At 35.9% G+C, this 19,221-nt stretch overlaps 1 protein-coding gene across 4 annotated transcripts; it reads left to right on the top strand.

Moving 5' to 3' along the window:
- Positions 1–1,102: 1,102 nt before the first annotated feature.
- LOC127421084 (death domain-associated protein 6-like) lies at positions 1,103–17,819 on the top strand. 4 transcript variants are annotated; one of them, XM_051663832.1, is made up of 12 exons: positions 1,103–1,168; positions 2,125–2,197; positions 3,789–4,034; positions 4,397–4,762; positions 5,465–5,596; positions 5,876–5,992; positions 7,199–7,430; positions 7,671–7,840; positions 10,633–10,798; positions 11,173–11,671; positions 16,155–16,257; positions 16,792–17,819. In XM_051663832.1, the coding sequence occupies exons 2-12, from the start codon at positions 2,183–2,185 to the stop codon at positions 16,849–16,851; spliced, it is 2,106 nt and encodes a 701-aa protein (XP_051519792.1). In that variant the 5' UTR covers positions 1,103–1,168; positions 2,125–2,182; the 3' UTR covers positions 16,852–17,819. The 4 variants fall into 4 exon arrangements, with proteins under 4 accessions (XP_051519792.1, XP_051519793.1, XP_051519791.1 ...); XM_051663833.1 differs by having other exon boundaries at positions 1,110–1,168; positions 3,735–4,034; XM_051663831.1 differs by lacking the exon at positions 1,103–1,168 and having other exon boundaries at positions 2,125–2,220.
- Positions 17,820–19,221: the final 1,402 nt, after the last annotated feature.

Below are 19,221 nucleotides of genomic sequence, written 5' to 3'. Positions count from 1 at the left end.
GACTGAGGAATTTGGAATGAACCGTCACATCCTCACACGGTTCTACACCTGCACTGTAGAGAGCATCCTGACTGGCTGCATCTCCGCCTGGTACGGCAATATCACTGCCCACAACCGCAAAGCACTGCAAAGGGTGGTGCGAACTGCCAGACACATCATTGGAGGTGAGCTTCCCTCCCTCCAGGACACATATACTAGGCGGTGTGTGAAAAAAGCTCGGAGGATCATCAGAGACTCCAGCCACCCGGGCCATGGGCTGTTCTCACTGTTACCATCAGGCAGGAGGTATCGCAGCATCAGGACCCGCACCAGCCGACTTCATGATAGCTTCTTCCCCCAAACAATCAGACTTTTGAACTCTTGATCTCCCACAATCAACATACATCAGCACTGCACTTTATTACTCTTATATCTCACACCGGACTGTCATAAATTATATTATTATATATTATATTCTCTCTTAACAACACACTGGCAACTTACTTTCAACCGACAGCCTGAATGTCAATACAGTACAAAACAAACTACTGTACATTTTATATATACTATATATATTTTTTTATTGTATAATGTCTATTCTATATTGTGTGTATTGTATACTGTACATTGAATGTTATTATTTGTATGTTGTGTTATGTGTAATTATGTGTATATTAGATTTTAAATTGTGTTGTAAATTTGATGTTTATTGTAAATTGGTATATGTCCCATCACTGTCACGACTGCTATGTTGCTCGGAACTGCACCCAAGAATTTCATACACTATTGCACTTGTGTATATGGTTGTGTGACAATAAAAGTGATTTGATTTGATTTGATTTAAAAGTACCAATTTCTTTCCATAAGAGCAAAATCTGTACATTATTCCAAACTTTTGGCCGCCAGTGTATATATGTAAACATTTTGGTTCTAAGTCTTTGTTTTCAGTGTTCCAGCACATTACTGATTTTTTTTCTTTTAGTTAAATTTTATTAGCTTGAGAAAAATATCTTCCTGGTCTCTGAGCGGCGCTGCTGGTAAACGTCCAGATTAACTGCGTAATAACAGACCACCGAAGAAACACGACAAGCTCAGCCAATCAGCGATCAGATTACTGTCCGCCAGCGAATCAGCGCGCCTCATGTTGAGCTGTACACACATCCAGCGCCGAGTTTCAGGATCCGAGCGCGTAAGTTCATGTTTTTTGTCTGAACATATTGATAAAGAATGAGTTTTCAAGAACAGCGTTATTATGAAGTGTTTATGAAGTGATTGTAAGGAGCTGGGCATATTATGTAGACACATTTTTAAAAGCATTTCAAAGATAAACGGAAGAACAGAACTGTATAACCGAATTACTGAGTTTCAAGGCCAGCAGACAATCTAACCTATATGGTTATATTTATATATAATATGAATATAATTCTAGTGTCAGCATCTTTTTGTCTTGGTCTTTCAGTAAATGTAGTTGATTGGCAGCTAGAGTCACACAGACCCCTTTAAAAATGTATCATGGTAAATATAGTGTCCGCCCAAAACATGGTCACTACAGTTATTGTTACTAATGTAAAGTCATAAATCAGTGTAAGAATCTTTCAGAGTCCTTCTGTCATGTTGTTACATTTATTTTTTGGTGGGTAAAACAGGTGGCAAATTCTGACCGTTGACCATGTAATTTTCCTAAAAACTGTGATTAATCAAGGGAAATAAAGAAAGATAAGTTAGTCTGCTTGTTAAGCAGTCTTTGGCTAGTTGACATGTCCTATGGTGTGACATGCTTTACTACCATGTAAAACTATTCTAATAGTTTTGGCATTTTACTCATTCTTTTAACATAATTATGCATGTATTTTCATGACATCATTTTAATTGTGAGACTAGCTACATTGAATAATTACCCTTATAACAAAATCTGTACATTATTCCAAAATTTTGGCCACTAGTTTATATATTTATTTAGTATATATAAGTTAGATAAGTCCTGTGTCCACTGCCCAGAATTGATTCTGTCTGTTCACAAGTTCACATATTACATTCCCACATTATTTAATTTTTAAGACATTGTTTAAATAATTTTGGTTATTAAAAATAACAGTTGTCTCATACGTACAGAAACATTAACATGATGATTATGTTGTTCTCTAGGTGGTTAGAGACAGATTTCGGCTCCACAATTTGGATTTTGACAGTCTTGGAGGATTCAATGCTGAATGCTCAAGTATGTGCAGTGAAGTTGAACAAGTAAATATGAAATTCCATTGTTGTTAAATGTGCACGTGTTCATTTGATCATATTTGACATAAAATCTAATTTTATTAAGAAACTTTAATAGAAATAGTGTTTACTACATTACATATTGGGTCCAAACCTGTCACGAAAATGTCAAATTTAACCCTAAAACATTATATTTTTATACTAATATCATTGTTTTCCATTATGATTTTCATTGCTGTAACACAGTCATTTAATGTATTACATGCTACAATGAATTTTTAAAGGGATAGTACACTCCAAAATGGAAATTCTCTCATCATTTACTCACTTTGATGCCATCCCAGATGTGTGTGACTTTCTTTCTTCTGCAGAACACAACAAAGATTTTTAGAAGGATATCTCCACTCTTTAGATCCATACAATGCAAGTAAATGGTGACCACTCCTTAAAGCTCAAGCATAAAAGTAATCCATATGACTTCAGTCATTAAATTTATGTCGTCTACGGTAGTGGTTCTCAACCAGGGGGTCGGGACCCACTAGGGGGCCTCAAAATCTCTTAATATTATTTAAAATATGATAGGTTATTGTAATTTTATATAATTATTATAACTGAACTTACTGAAAATGCAAAAAATGTAATAACGCCCTACAACAGCTTGTTTTTTATGACGAATATACAGTTCTAGACATTTCTGGAATCACAAGTTTTTTGGAAATAGCTTATAATATAAATATCTAATAGCCTACATGGGGGGCCTTCGAATATTTTCACCGACAATGGGGGGTCTTGGAGTCAAAAAGTTTGAGAACCACTGGTCTAAGGTGCAAACAGGTCAATATTTCAATCCTTTTTTACCTATCATATTACTTATGAAGAAATGGATTTAACTACATTTGGATTACTTTTATGCTGCCTTTATGTGATTTTTTGAGCTTCAAAGTTTTGCTCACTATTCATTTGCATTGTATGGACCTACAAAGCTGAGATATTCTTCTAAAAATCACCATTTGTGTTCAGCAGAAGAAATAAAGTCATACACATCTGGGATTGCATCAAAGTGAGTAAATGATGAGAGAATTTCCATTTTTGGTCGAACTATCCCTTTAAATAAAATAAGTGAAACTGAAAGTCAGTACCAAAAGAGTACTATTACAGTGTACAAACACTTAACAATTTAAATAATACATAATTTTTATATACATCAATAAATCACATTGTGGTAATGAGAATTTCATAATGACCAGCTTTTCTTGCATTGTGGCAATGAGAATTGGGAGTTAAAATATGAAAATGTGTGTTACAATAATCTCTTAATATAAAACAAATCTTAATGGTCCTAAAAGTGGGTTTATTTTCTATATGCAAAACAATAAAGGAGTAAAATATAAAAAATGCATTTGGAAATTAATGGTAATGTTATGCAAAGACATGCCTTGCCAGTTGCCAAAACACTAGAATAATAATAACTGGTCTGTTTACTTATGACATCAGCATTGCACAATAAGTGAAATTATAAGGAGTAACTGGTGTGTTCACAGGTATTGGTGTAGTTGAAATGTTGGCCTGACACCTCCACATTCGTTACTCCTCAGCAAATCCCTCCTCCTCCCTTCCGGATGGCCACAGCAGTGATGGACAGCATTGTGATTCTCGATGATGATGATGAAGAAGAAGCAGCTTCCTCATCTACTTCTTGTTCTAAACCAATGACCTGCCAGTCAACAACGACTCTGAAGAAACAACAGCCACAGCCAACACACATCACACAGTCTCCGTTTGCCACTGCAAAGAAAGACGCCCATGTCCTACAAGCGGAAAATGAGAAACTGTTTGCAGAGGTGCGTTTGTTAACACATTTGTTTGCCTTTTTTACTTTTAATACTGCTACCATTCAGTACGACAGTATATGTACTGTTTCAAACTGTATTCGCTGGGTTATCTAAAAATAGACTGAAATTACTGTTTGTCAAACTGAGTAATTTTATGTAAAAAAGGGTTTATACATATCCTGTGAGTGCCATTCATTTTTTTTCTTCTTTTTTTTTTTTTTTTTGGGGAACAAGGGTTCAGAAATCTTCAGTTTCATGTAAACAATTAGAATGTCCTTGTATTCAGTTATTTTTCTTTTTCCTTCTTGGACATCCCATCCCCAATACCATCCCTTCACTGATTGGTCCTTGCTAAACTCAACCTGGCCCAGTTTGTGGAACATTGCTCCAAGCACTCACAAGATCATCCAGAGGTCATGACCTATCTTCAGTCCAGATACTCCAAGGCACAGCCGACCTTCCTGTCATCGGTGGAGTTCCGCAACACTCTGGGCCGCTGCCTCACGCGAGCTCAGGCAAACACTGGCAAAACCTTCGTCTACATTAACGAACTATGCACAGTTCTTAAACAGCACACAGTCAGGAAGAGAAGCTCCATTCAATCCATCCCTCCCAAAGGAATAACTGAGGACAAGAGCAATGGAAATGATTTAAAGGAGGAGGAACAGGATAAAAAAGAGGAGGAACAGCAAGAGGCGGCAGAATCACAGAAAACTAAAAGGGCTTCCAGGAGACAGGTATCAAAGGCGATCAATCTTAACCCAAAATTGAAAGTTCTGTCATCATTTCCTCACCCTCAGGTTGTTTCAAAACATTATGACTTTTAAAGGGATAGTTCACACACAAATGAAAAATCGCTCATCATTTACTCACCCTCATGCCATGTTAGATGTTAATGACTTTTTCTTCTGCAGAACACAAATAAAGATTTTTAGAAGAAAATCTCAACTCTGTTGGTCCATACAATGCAAGTGAATGGTGGCCAGAACTTTGAATCTTCAAAAAGCACATATAGGCAGAATAAAAGTAATCCATAAAACTCGCTGAATACATTTTGTACCGGGCCCAAGAATTTCTAACTGGAGCCCTGCCCACACCTATAATATCTCTTCTGAAGATATGGATTTAACCACTGGAGTCTTATGGATAACTTTTATGCTGACTTATGTGAGTTTTGGAGATTCCAATTTCTGGTCACCATTCACTTGCATTGTATGGACCTACAGAGCTGAAATATTCTTCTAAAAATCTTAATTTGTGTTCTGCAGAAGAAAGTCACACACATCAGGGATGGCATGAGGGTGAGTAAATGATGAGAGAATAACAATTTTGGGTGAACTATCCCTTTAAGTTCAGTTCTCTTACTTTTGTGGGAATTAGTTGAAAGAAAATAAAAAAAATTACAATTCACCCTCATACTTTCTCTCATTCTTTTACAGATAGCATACCTAGAAAACCTATTGAGGGTATATAATGAGGAGATCAAGCGGCTTCAAGAGCGAGAGTTGAGCGTTGAAGAACTAGAGAAGGAGGACTCCAGTTATATTCAAGAACACAAACTCAAACGCAAAGTGAGTCTGTCAGTTCCTGCTTTATATTCCTTTTCCCCATCTCCCTCTTTTCTAAATGATTTGGATTAATGAAATCCATTGTCCTTTATCTGTGTTGTCCCTTGCTCTTTTACTCAATTACAGGAATTAGATTAGATTAATTTAGAGGTATAATATTCCATCCAAAGGTTTTATTTAGTCCTGAATACATACAAGTTTCATTCAAATAATGATTTCTGAGTGCTTAATAAAGATTTTTTGGATTTGACTATGATCTTCATTTTTTCCTTTTGATCTCAGATGATGAAGATTTATGAAAAACTGTGTGAGCTGAAGGGCTGCAACACACTGACGGGTCGAGTGATCGAGCAGAAGATCACCTACACCGGAACACGCTACCCAGAGATCAACAAAAAGGTTTTATTTTGTTAATTCCCTCCAGATCTGTTCTGCAAACAAAGATCCAGTCTTGGGTTTAAAGGAATAATAGATACTAGGATTTAACTAGAAATAATAATTCTCTCATCATTTACTCACACTAATGTCATCTTGTGTGACTTTATTCCTTTATTTATTTCTTTATTATATTTTAATGGAGATATGTCTGTTTGTCCATTCAGTGCAAGTGAATGGTGATAAAATTTTCAAAATCCAAAAAATACAAAGGCAGCATAAAAGTAATCCATACGACTCCAACTTTTTAATCCATGTCTTCTGAAGCGGTGCAGTCGGTTTTGCGTGAAAACAGACTAAAATGTCAGTCCTTTTTCACTGTACGTCTTGCCATCGCAGTTTCTAGACACAACCATGACTTCCTAGCGCTCTGTGGATGCGTCAAGCACTAGGAAACTGCTGATGTCAAGGTTTTGAGTAAAAAAGGAGTTACATTTTGGTCTGTTTTCACCCAAAATTGATTAGATTAGTTCAGAAGACATGGATTAAACCACTGGAGCCTTATGGATTACTTTTATGCTGCCTTTATGTTCTTTTTGGAGCTTGTAGATTTGTTCACCATTCACATGCATTGTATGGACAAACAGACATATCTCCATTAAAATATATATTTTTGTTCCTTACAGTTTTGTTTATTATATCATTAGCGTTCAGTGATCACATTGAAACAAACAGAAACAGATTACAGATGTTTTGGAACCAATCTGTGCAGCATTGTTCAGAACTGTATTGATACATTTGTGGAATGAGTATCTGGATTTCAGAAATGAACCAGGACTCTGAAAATGAAAAAAGGCCTCTGAAATTCAGATGAATTCATCCAGGTTTTATGTGTGTGTTTGTTTTCATTCAGATAATTTATTTGATTGAATTGATTAAAGTATTTGACCAGTATTTGAAAGGTGATACAGAGTTTGTTTTTATATGACTAGAATTAGTATGCCCTCATAAAGGTAAAAATGCCCCTGAAAACCAACTCCAATGGTGAAATATTGCCCCTAATAAAAAGTTCATTTCTGACTCTTGGAACTCTGTTGTATGACACATGAATTTTTAAAGGACATTACAGTCCGTTTAATAACAATCTAACATTAAACCATTTCTCAAAATCGCAAGTCCCATCTTTTCCCTGTGCTTTTTGTTTTGTCTTTCGTTCTCTTTGGTCTTTAGATCGAGCGCTACATTAACAGTCAAGAAGTTCTTCATAATCCTCCGGATTACTCTGATATCCTGAAGGTGGTGCAGCGCGCCAACAACCGCTACAATCTCATGTTCTCCCGCAAACAGATCACACAAATCGCTCAAGAAGCCTTCCGAGAGACGGGCAACAAACTGCAGGAGAGACGCCACCTGGACATGGTCTACAACTTCGGCTCCCACCTCACAGATTCATACAAACCTAGTAATTCAATTCAGTTACTATCCTTTTCAGAAGATAAGGCCACTCAGGCTGTTCTATTTAATGAATCAGTTGAACAGATTCACAAATCTTATGTCTCAAACTAGGATTTGATTCATATTTAAAAATGGTCATTTATGTCATTCCAAACCTTAATGACTTTCAACTAAAATACCATTTTAGACAGTTTATTGTTTTGATGTTCTGATGTACTTGAGTTCATTGGCAGTATGTTATTTTCAGCGTTAGACCCTGCACTAATTGACCCAGCACTGCATCGTAAGCTTCGCTCCAACAGAGACATGGCCATCAGCAGCCTGGAGAACGTCATTAACAAATTTGCAATTAAACAGGAAGACGTAGAAGTAGAGGAAATGAGGAAGAAACAAGAGAGAGACAAACAGAAAAAAGAGGTAAGAGAAAAGACTCAGAGATGTTTTTTTGTTTTGCTCAGTAAAATTTCCCAATTTTATGAAAATGCTCAGGGTTTCAGCTATAAAATCTTATACTTATCAAAATTGTATACTTAATGTAAAATAAAATTGAATAAAAAAAATACATGTCTAACTCTTGGAACTGCTTTTAGGGTAAGGTAACCTTAACCCTAGATATGATACATTAATTTTAAAGGATGTTTAAAAATCTATTTAACAATCAGTTTAATAAGTCAAACATTACACCATTTCTCAATATTACAAGTCCCATCTTTTCCCTGTGCTTCTCTTTTTGTCTATAAAAAGAATTGTTTACTGATGCAGATGCATTATTCTATATCATTTATTAATAGAAATAAATAAAATAAAATATAAATGTTTAAATATGTAAAAAATAAAAATAAATACATGGCTAGAAATGTATGTAAACAAATATAAAATGTAAGGGTTCGTGCTCCAAAAGCGCGGGAGAATGCTACATTTCTGTTGCACCAAGAGGGTCCTTGGAATCTGGGCGTGCAGCTGGTCAGGTGATGAAGTTGTCACAGGTTCCTTTGCCGGCTGGGCTGCAGTGCTGAAGGAACTGTGAAGATCAGGCAATGCCTGTTAATACTGGAGTCCTTTGCGGATGGCTGCGTTGCTAAACGGGCGGGAAGGTTTAGACAGTGTCTGTCGATGCTGAGGTCAGTTGGAACTATAGTGCAGCTGATGGAGATGTATAAGTGAGATTTTACTCGCAAGCGATTAACCTCAATCATGCTGTTGTCTCTTTCCTCATCAGGTCAGAAACTCAGAACAAAGGTGTGTCTGTCCGTGGGATATTTTTATCCCTTTCTGATAATGCAGGAATTGAAATCTGCCACCTTTCCATTCCAGCAACATGATTGGCTGTTTTGATCAGAAGTAGCCACAGTATGGCCCAACCTGGTGTGGAACTTATTTGCATATTTTAAAGTACACAGTTAGATCAGTGCCCTTAAAGTTTTATCTGTGCATTATTTCTTTTCCAAACCTCTTTCAAACTAGTCTAGGCATTCTACTGATTGCATGGAGGCCAGACATGATGAGTATTAATTCATTTATGTGTGAATAGATTGAATAATGGTGTTAACATATGTGTTAATTGCAGTTAACATAAGCAGTTCTGTGAGTGAACATGGAGTGCATATGTTGCAGTTGGTGTCCATTTCAAGGATTCCATGCATTTGTATGGATTAATTTGTCTATCTTTGTGGTTTCTCTTTGTTCAGCCACTGCTACCACATGGGCAATTACATGCTGTATCTGGATTCTAAGGAATTTTTTTGGCCACCTTAGCTTACACCTTAGGATGTGATTTAAGACGTGGCAAAGGATTTTGATGATAAGAAACCACCCGTCGACCAATGAGAAGTCCCTTCCAATGGCGAGGTGGAGAGGTGTTTGGCAGTTGTCCAAGCAGCTTTATCAGATGGCTGTTTGGCATTTGTTTGTGCTGGTCCACCTCGATCCAATCAAAATGAAGCACGATTTCTTCCATTTGACAATTAGAAAGGTCCCTGCCATAAACTGGGCCTCTGGAATGCCATTTTTCCATTCTTCACAACAATGGTGATGGAAATGACATTTTTGAAAAAATGGCAGCTTCCTGTGTCTTGTTAAGGCTAATTTTAAAGTTTATATTTTGTTTCCTAAATACAATCAAACTCATTTTCACACTTTTGTGTAATTTGACAAATTAACAACATGCTCAGAAATTATATTTACTTTAAATTTTGTTTGTTTTCTTTGTTTGCATGCTCTTCACTGACACCTTTTGGGGCAAAATTGTTTGGTGTAGTATATGTGGAAATGATGCCACAACTGTGGGATGGTTGTAATTAAAAAAATTATAGAAATAATTTTCACACAATAAATATTAAAATAGTTTGTGGTTGGGGGCATGGGTAGCTCAGTGAGTAAAGACACTGACTATCACCCCTAGAGTCGTGAGTTCGAATCCAGGGCGTGATGAGTGACAGCCAGGTCACCTAAGCAATGAAATTGGCCCGGTCGCTAGGGAGTGTTGAGTCACATGGGGTAACCTCTTCATGGTCGCTATAATGTGGTTCTCGCTCTCGGTGGGGCGCGTGGTGAGTTGTGTGTGGATGCTGTGGAGAATAGCGTGAAGCCTCCACACGCGCTACGTCTCCAGGGTAACACGCTCAACAAGCCACGTGATGAAATGCGCAGATTGGCGGTCTCAGACGCGGAGGCAACTGAGATTCGTCCTCTGCCACCCGGATTGAGAGTGCATTGGAAATTGGCCATTAAAATTGGGGAGAAAATCAAAAAATAAATAAATAGTTTATTTCACTCTTTGTTTGGATAATCATAGTTTTAAACATGTAATAACTTGTATATTTATAATGAATTTTCATAATGTCAAATATAAATTATGAATTATAAATTAAGACCGTAAAATCTGTCAATAAAAGGTATTTGAAAAGTTCAAAAAATAAATGAAGGCATTGTAAACATTTTACAGTTCAGTTTTAATAAGACCTTCATATAATGAAAAGAGAGTTTTTTTAAATGTGTTTGTTTTAATGAAAATCAACCCCTGAGACATGAAATGGTTCAAAGTTGAAGAAACACCCATAAATGTAACATAAATAAAATAACAAGTATTTACAGTCTTCCGTAAATAACTGGGAGGATCATTCAGCATAAACAAATAATGTTTCCCTTGTTCCTGTTTCTGCAATGTCTAATCAAAGTCTGTCTTATCTTTGCATCCTTCACATTTTCAGGAACTTAATGGACAGCAGAGTGACAGCAAAGAAAAAGAGAGTGAGAAAAATAAAGAGGAGCAGGAGGAAGAAGAGGAACAGGAGGAAGATGAAGAGGAGGAGGACAATTCCTCTGATCCTGACATTGAAGAGGAGATCCAAGCCAGTGAAGCACAAGTTGGGGCTGGTAAGAAGTGAAAAAACATTAACTTCCAGCTACTCTACGGCTGTTTACACCTGGTATTAACATCTATCTTGGGTAATCCAATCTCAAATGGTTTGGTGAGACAAATCGCTGTTTACACCTGGTTGTAACTTTTGCTGCTGTTCGAGATGCATCAAGACAGATTAGCATTTACACTACAAATGCAATGTGATCACATGCATTTCTGACTGCCTATATCTAGCAGTTGTGAACGGATCACATGAAATGGATGAAAAAACTATGTGTAAACAGGGGCTTTACATTCGGTGTTGTGTTGGTTGGAAAACCTTGTTGCCTGTATTTAATGTGCCCATTTTATGACAAGAAAACAATTGTCGTCTTTGCTTATGTTTCAGATGATGAAGAAGAGGACATTGAAGAAGAGCCGACAAACATCAGTGACAATGAACAGCAAATCAATGATAACTCCCCCGCATCAATCAAATCATCTCTCCAGGACACAGAGGAAGATCAGGGTGAGGGGATGGGTGATGATGACCAGCAGTCTCCGGTCAACAGCACACATGAGGCGGTGTCTGTGGAAACAACCACAGATGGCAGACATGCTAAAGAAAGCCCCCAGTCCCCAGCGAACATCAGTCAGTCAGAGGCAGTGGGCCTTTTACCCATAAAAAAAAAATCCTCTAATCACTGTTCACAGAAAAGCACCAGGAACTGCACTGAGACTATTTCCACCAATAACGATTCAACCCTCATGAGATCTGCCAATTGTAGTCCACTACCTCCAAGCCCTATGTTCATAGATGAGATGGGCCAATATAAGAAGAGGAAACGTACCTCACGGGAAAAACAAACTACCGTCTACAATGGGAATGGCACACAGGACAGTGGCAGGTAATAGGATTTTACTGACTTTTATAAAATTACAAGGGGAAAATGAAGCACTACAACTGAAAACTATTTGAAGGAAGTAAAGAAAATTGAAATGTGCAAGTGGCAATTAGGTTCTGGCCAATATTTATTTTGAGAGTATTAAGTCTAGGGTATACTTTTTTTTTTTTTTCCATGCAGGGTCAAGCGTTCTAGCCTTTCAAAGTATACTTTGATATATGTGCATAACGACTGCTTTGTGACACTCTTTAGTGTAATTATTTTACTATTGCATAATTTAATATAATATAATATAACAGCTATTCAGGCTAGTAAAAAGTAGGGATGTGCATGGTTACCATTTAAATGGTTTAAAATCAAATTACACTGAACTTGTCTAATTATTGTACTAAATATGCACACCAGAGCAAAAGGGAAAAGCACTAAAGTCTTACTGTTTATCAAGTGCTGAAACATTGCTCGGTGGAAAACAAACTGGAATCATTTTTAATGGTGTAACAGCCACTTAAATAAGGCTACTCTTCTTCAGAACGCAGCACAATGAATGAAAAACAACACAGGTGTTTCGAGATGTGTTTATAAAAATGAAAGTCTTTTTAACTTTACTCAGTGTCTAAAAATGCTGCGTTCCCGCTGCGACGCTGAAAGAAAAAAGTGAGATTCAGCACAACAGTCAAAGACATCCGTCCAGCGCGTGTCAGTATCACAGATCTATAAAAGAAAAACAGTGCAGATGCACACAAAAGCATGTTTGAACAACCCCTGACTCACCCTAAACTTGAAAAACTGACCCAAATCCGGCCGGAAGACATGACGGTTTGTCTGAACTCGTCAAGCTCGTCAGGTTGCAGACCTGTATTGCAAGTGTAGAATAACCGAATAGTGATTTAATCGAATAGTGGCGCGTCGAAAGGCTAACCAAATGTTGACTTTCCGTGCACATCCCTAGTAATAACAAAAAAATGTAAAATGGGCCAAGACTAAAGTTGACCAAAAAGAGAGACATATTTTAAGTATTTGGAAATATTTTGATATTTAAATATTAGTATTAAAATATTTTACATGTCATTCATATGTTTTTAAAGCCTAAAGGAAATCATATATCCCTATTTTATTATATATAATTCCAAGTTAAATATGAATAAATGACTTCTTAATGTGTATAATGCACACATACAGTTGAAGTCAGTAGTTTACATACACCGTAGCCAAATACATTTTAATTCCGTTTTTCACAATTCCTGACATTTAATCGTAGAAAACATTCCCTGTCTTAGGTCAGTTAGGATCACTATTTTAAGAATGTGAAATGTCAGAATAATAGTAGAGAGAATTATTTATTTCAGCTTTTTTTTCTTTCATCACATTCTCAGTGGGTCAGAAGTTTACATACACTTTGTTAGCATTTGGTAGCATTGCCTTTAAATTGTTTAACTTGGGTCAAACATTTTGGGTAGCCTTCCACAAGCTTCTCACAATAAGTTGCTGGAATTTTGGCCCATTCCTCCAGACAGAACTGGTGTAACTGAGTCAGGTTTGTAGGCCTCCTTGCTTGCACACGCCTTTTCAGTTCTGCCCACAAATATTCTAGCGGATTGAGGTCAGAGCTTTGTGATGGCTACTCCAATACCTTGACTTTGTTGTCCTTAAGCCATTTTGCCACAACTTTGGAGGTATACTTGGGGTCATTGTCCATCTGGAAGACCCATTTGTGACCTAGCTTTAACTTCCTGGCTGATGTCTTGAGACGTTGCTTCAATATAATCCACATAATTTTCCTTCCTCATGATGCCATCTATTTTGTGAAGTGCACCAGTCCCTCCTGCAGAAAAGCACCCCCACAACATGATGAAGCCCCCATGCTTCATGGTTGGGATGGTGTTCTTCAGCTTGCAAGCCTCACCCTTTTTCCTCCAAACATAACGATGGTCATTATGGCCAAACAGTCCAATTTTTGTTTCATCAGACCAGAGGACATTTCTCCAAATAGTAAGATCTTTGTCCCCATGTGCACTTGCAAACTGTAGTCTGGCTTTTATGGCCGTTTTGGAGCAGTGGCTTCTTCCTTGCTGAGCAGCCTTTCAGGTTATGTCGATATAGGACTTGTTTTACTGTGGATATAGATACTTTTCACACCAAACTACGTTCATCTCTAGGATACAGAATGCATCTCCTTCCTGAGCGGTATGATGGCTGCGTGGTCCCATGGTGTTTATACTTGCGACTGTTGTATGTACAGATGAACGTGGTACCTTCAGGCGTTTGGAAATTGCTCCCAAGGATGAACCAGACTTGTTTGAACTAGACCATTTTTTTGCTGATGTCTTGGCTGATTTCTTTGGATTTTCCCATAGTGTCAAGCAAAGAGGCACAGAGTTTGAAGGTAGGCCTTAAAATACATCCACAGGTACACCTGCAGTTGATTCCAATTAGCCTATCAGAAGCTAATTGCTTAAAGGCTTGACATCATTTTCTGGAATTTTCCAAGCTACTTAAAGGCACAGTTAACTTAGTGTATGTAAACTTCTGGCCCACTGGAATTGTGATATAGTCAATTAAAAGTGAAACAATCTGTCTGTAAACAATTGTTGGAAAAATTACTTGTCATGCACAAAGTAGATGTTCTAAATGACTTGCCAAAACTATAGTTTGCTAATATAAAATGGAGTGGTTAAAAAATGAGTTTTAATGACTTCAACCTAAGTGTATGTAAACTTCTGACTTCAACTGTACACATTAACTAGTGTGACAATTTGTATGACAATTAATCTTCATAATCTTGAAAGCCCTAAAATAGACAATTAATCGTCATAATTGCAATTATTTGTTTGACAATTAATCATCATAATCGCGAAAGCCTTAAAATAGACAATTAAGCATCATAATCGTAATTATTTGTAATTAATCGACATAATCTTGAAAGCCCTAAAACTAAATAATTGCAATTATTTCTAAGACAATTAATCAGCAGTGTAAGATACAATGCTGCGCCAAACACCAGTCCAAGTTTCAAAAAAGTATAATCCAATTGTCCAGGTGCGTACACCCCAAAAATATGCAAGAGGGGAAAAAAATAAGTGTGCACTCAAAATAGGAAAAAACTCACAACCAATTTATTTCTGAAGAGGCCCCAACAGAACAAAACATTTGTGCCAGCAAAACATTTCCGGGATCACCCCTTCATCAGTGCTAAATACTTATAAGCAACACACCTGCAATAATTTATAGTACAAGCATTTACCGTAAACCTTCTAGTATTAGGTATACAACTGGATCAAAAGTCAAAGACAGTTTTATTCATCCAAAGAGACATTTTCTTGTACATATATACAACACATTACACTTTTGGACCATACTTGTACATTATTTCCCATTAATACAAGAAAAGGAATTTTTTAACAATCCAATTTTTTTTTTCTTTTTTTCATTCACAATTGATTCGATTTAAAAAATAAATGATAGTATAGACCACAAAAAGACATTTAATCATCATAATCGCAATTATGTATTTCATAATTAATTGTCATAATCATGACAGCCTTAAAACAGACAATTAATCGTTATAATTGCAATTAATAGGGAGACAATTAATCTTCATAATCTTGAAAGTCCTAAAACAGACAATCAGTCGTCATAATCGCAATTTTTTGTCATAATCGTAATTATTTGTAAGACAATCACCATAATTGCAAACTATTTGTATGACAGTTAATCATCATAATCGTGAAAGCCATACAACAGACAATTAATCATCATAATCACTATTATTTGTTTGACAATTAATCGTGACAGCCCTACGTGCACTGTGGGTGAGACGTAGTGGCATATGGAAAAACAAATTATGCATAAATTATATTTGTCTACATTTTTCTATTTGCTTTGAAATGGATTAAAAAAGCTATTTACATCGTTTCAACCACACAGCCACTGTTGTCAAGTATATTCAAAATGTTCAGTGAAAAAAACAAAATGAATCGAATGAAGAATAATATTTCATCACTTTTCTTTGTGCACTAATATGACAATGCTAGTAATAAACAACAAATTATATTATTACATTTTTATTGAGGAAAAACAAATTATTTGCAGAAATAATCTGTCTTTTAGCAATTAGGGAGCTTGATTGCCAAATAAAAAGTGCATTAAAATCATCACAATGTTCAATGTTGGATAAATTATATATTCCCAAGAAAATAATATTGAATTTATGGAAAATATCCAACATATAACGCCAAGCTTTAAAGACAATGGTTGTCTTTCTCGTGATTATAAATAACATACTAAATCACTGGCATGTTGATGGATGAGAATATTTTAACACCAAAGAATTAGCGCTTTTACAAAAAGTCAGCACTTGAATGTTGAATGTGTTTGAATGTAGCTGTAGAGGTTTTGGCAAGGTTGACATAGTGTTGGGATGTGAATGTAACACAACCAGTTCAGGTTTAATCATGCTGTGCTGGTTTTCTCATTTTGTTTTCATCAGTGACTGTGACATTCCTCTCGATATGGGTGTGAGCTGCAGCCCTGAGCGGTTGTATCTAACCAGGGCGAGGAGTCAGAGGACACCACCGCCTAAGAAAAATAAGGTATGAATTTCTTTAGTCTGTGGAACACAAAAGGAGATATTTAGCAGAATATTCATTCTGCTCTCTTCTGCACTAATGTAGAGTAACTACACTTGTTGTCAGAATTAAGTTATGATCAAAGTCAGATATTGTAGACTATGATCTGTACTGTGACAGATGGGTTTACTTCTAGGCCCAGGTTTCTAAAAAAGGAGTGTAACACTTTTATAATCCACATTTGGCTGGACAGTTAAAAATCTTTAAAGCTATTTTTCTCAGTTTGAGTATTGTCGTAGTAACCATGTTTTGGCTTTGTTGGGCAGAATTGTTCTGCCAAGTAATATTAGTTAATTATCCTAAATGCAGGCTGTTTGCGGTTGCTAGGTAACATAGCAACTTGGTGGATTAAAATAGAATGCGCACTCACATGTGTGCAATTACAGTTACAGCGGCTTAGAACGTGGCTCATCCAAACTGTCTGAACCATCCATTTCATGAACTGCATTAAAGGCCCATAAAGCAGAGAGATAACTACTGTTGTTTATGTATTCGCAGGTGAACGTGGCGACTCAGTGCGACCCAGAGGAAGTGATCGAACTCTCTGATTCAGATTGATCTCTGCCATAGTGTACTGAACTGGCATTTCAGTCTGAATCCGTTAGCTGTTCCTGCTCCAACAGTGCCTGCCAATGTGAACATTTCAACTTTTTTGGACTCAGTCGGCTTTTGACCAACACTTACTGCAATGCCACTGTTTACTTTTTTTTATACAAGGAAAAATTGCATAATATTATTCATTCAGGCTCTTTAGAGGTATTTTTGTAAATTGTACATGGGTATTGCCTCTAAATACTCTTATTCCGAGGATTTATCATGTATATTTATGGTTTTAGTTGAGGGTTTTGTAGCGATCCTCTTTTGTGCCAAGAGTCAAAAGGGCAAGTCGGCTTTCTATTCTCAAGTCAATAAAATTTTCTCATTTTGTGTAAAGTATTTGTTTTACATGTTAATAATGGGAGGTGTTGTCTTTGTATTGTGGATTGTTAAAGGCCCTCTAAATGTTTTCCTTTAGCACATAAATATGTGAGCTACTTAATGTGCTCCAATTCAAAAACATTCCTAGATTACCGTCTTCATAATTAACTCGCCCTCATTTCGTTACTAACCTGTATGATGTTATTTGTTCTGTAAAAACAAAAAAGGGACATTTTAAATAATATTTGCACAGCTCATAGTTGTCCATACAACTCATGTGATAATTCAAGTCTTCTCTAGCCATATGTATTACTTTAATGTGTATTATTTTAATGTCCAGGTTTCCTTTTTATTTTTTAGCTTGACAGACTTGGTCACTGTGAAGTGTTGTTTTGTTCATGCAGGTTTCGAACAATGTGAGGGTGAGTAAACAATAGCAGAATTTTCATTTTTGGGTGAATTGTTCCTTTAACTGTTTTATGGAAAATAATCATCCTCAGGTGACAAAGCACAAGGGTTTAGTGTCCTCATATGCTTGACTTTTGATATTGAAATTATTTCTGTAAACTACTGCAGATTATTAAAGTTGTGATCAACATTGTCTAAAATGTGTATGTAGTTACAATTCATCTGCTTAACTAATTTAAGATTTAATTGGCACAACACATGGTAACTCGAGAACACTATTACTGAAATTACATCACTTGTAGGAAGTAATTTATAAATAAGAGAATTTTATCATGTACAAATCTTGTTTTTGCTTTTTCATAAAGTTATCCAATTTTATAGCTTTAAGACAGAAAAATAATAATGTCCCCTTTTCTATCATTTAAATGTCCATAAAAAATAAATAAAATAAAAAAATCATACAAAAAATAAGGCTCAAAAGGACTGGTCAAAATACAACCTCAAAATGGAAGTAATAACTTACAAACCATTTTAAGATCCATGTTTTGTCTTTTGCTTATCCAATCCTAGATCTTATTGCTAATGAAAATAGTCATTTACATGCACAAAAATATGCTGATAACTACCATAAATCAGCTTTTTTTCTTTTTTTTTTTTTTTAATCAGACAATCCAAGAAAATTGTTTAAATAAGATTTTAATTTTTTTCCAAATGATTTTCAGCTTTTTTTCTGTGCTATTTTATCATTTTAAAAAAATATCTTTTTTTTAATGGTATTCATTGTATAATGCAAACTACTACTCACAGCTAAACTCACCTTTTTAAAGCTAAAGTGCCCAAATGATTTGGTAAAGTTTTCTAAATTTAACTTATTCAAATCCCTTGAAAGTGGTACTTTAAGCTTAAACACGTGTGTGTGTGTGTGTGTGTGTGTGTGTGTATATATATATATATATATATATATATATATATATGTATATATACACAAATCAAATGAAAATATACACCTGCTTTTTTACCTTCACCTCATGAGTTTGGATCCCTGTATGTAAAATATAGTATAGACTGAGTAGTTGTAACACTGTGAATATTTCCCTTCTCATACAAGTTCAAACTGTCATTTTCAGTGTGCACATTCACATTAGCATCCTCTCACTGTGTGGGAAACTTGAAGGATGTAATCCACATTATTGGGAAATTATTAGAGAAAATCTGTTCAAAAGAGAAAGTCATTTTCTTTTCTTTTCTTTAATTGTGAAGAAATCATTATTCCTGTCTGACTGTGAAACCAAACTTGTGGGGGACAGATTTAACACAGTTTCAACTGTACCCACTACATAAGAAACATGGTTTCTAATGCTCCTTCTTGAGTTTTGTTAGTTTTATTTCTGTTATTAAGTTTAGGTAAGCAAGACAAATAGATGGACATCTAACAGACAGACACTCCCTTACAGATAGATTTTGTTTGCATGCATGTGTGTACATGTCACAGGATGCCTCCTTTCAGGGATAGGAAAACCAAGAGAGGATTTCCAGCTGATGTGTTAGAAATGGTACATATGCAAGCATTAGAAATATTTTAAAACAGAGTATAAAATGTGT

This window comes from Myxocyprinus asiaticus, chromosome 30, assembly GCF_019703515.2.
Source record: "Myxocyprinus asiaticus isolate MX2 ecotype Aquarium Trade chromosome 30, UBuf_Myxa_2, whole genome shotgun sequence".
Taxonomy (NCBI): domain Eukaryota; kingdom Metazoa; phylum Chordata; class Actinopteri; order Cypriniformes; family Catostomidae; genus Myxocyprinus; species Myxocyprinus asiaticus.
This window is presented reverse-complemented; position numbering and strand designations above follow the sequence as displayed.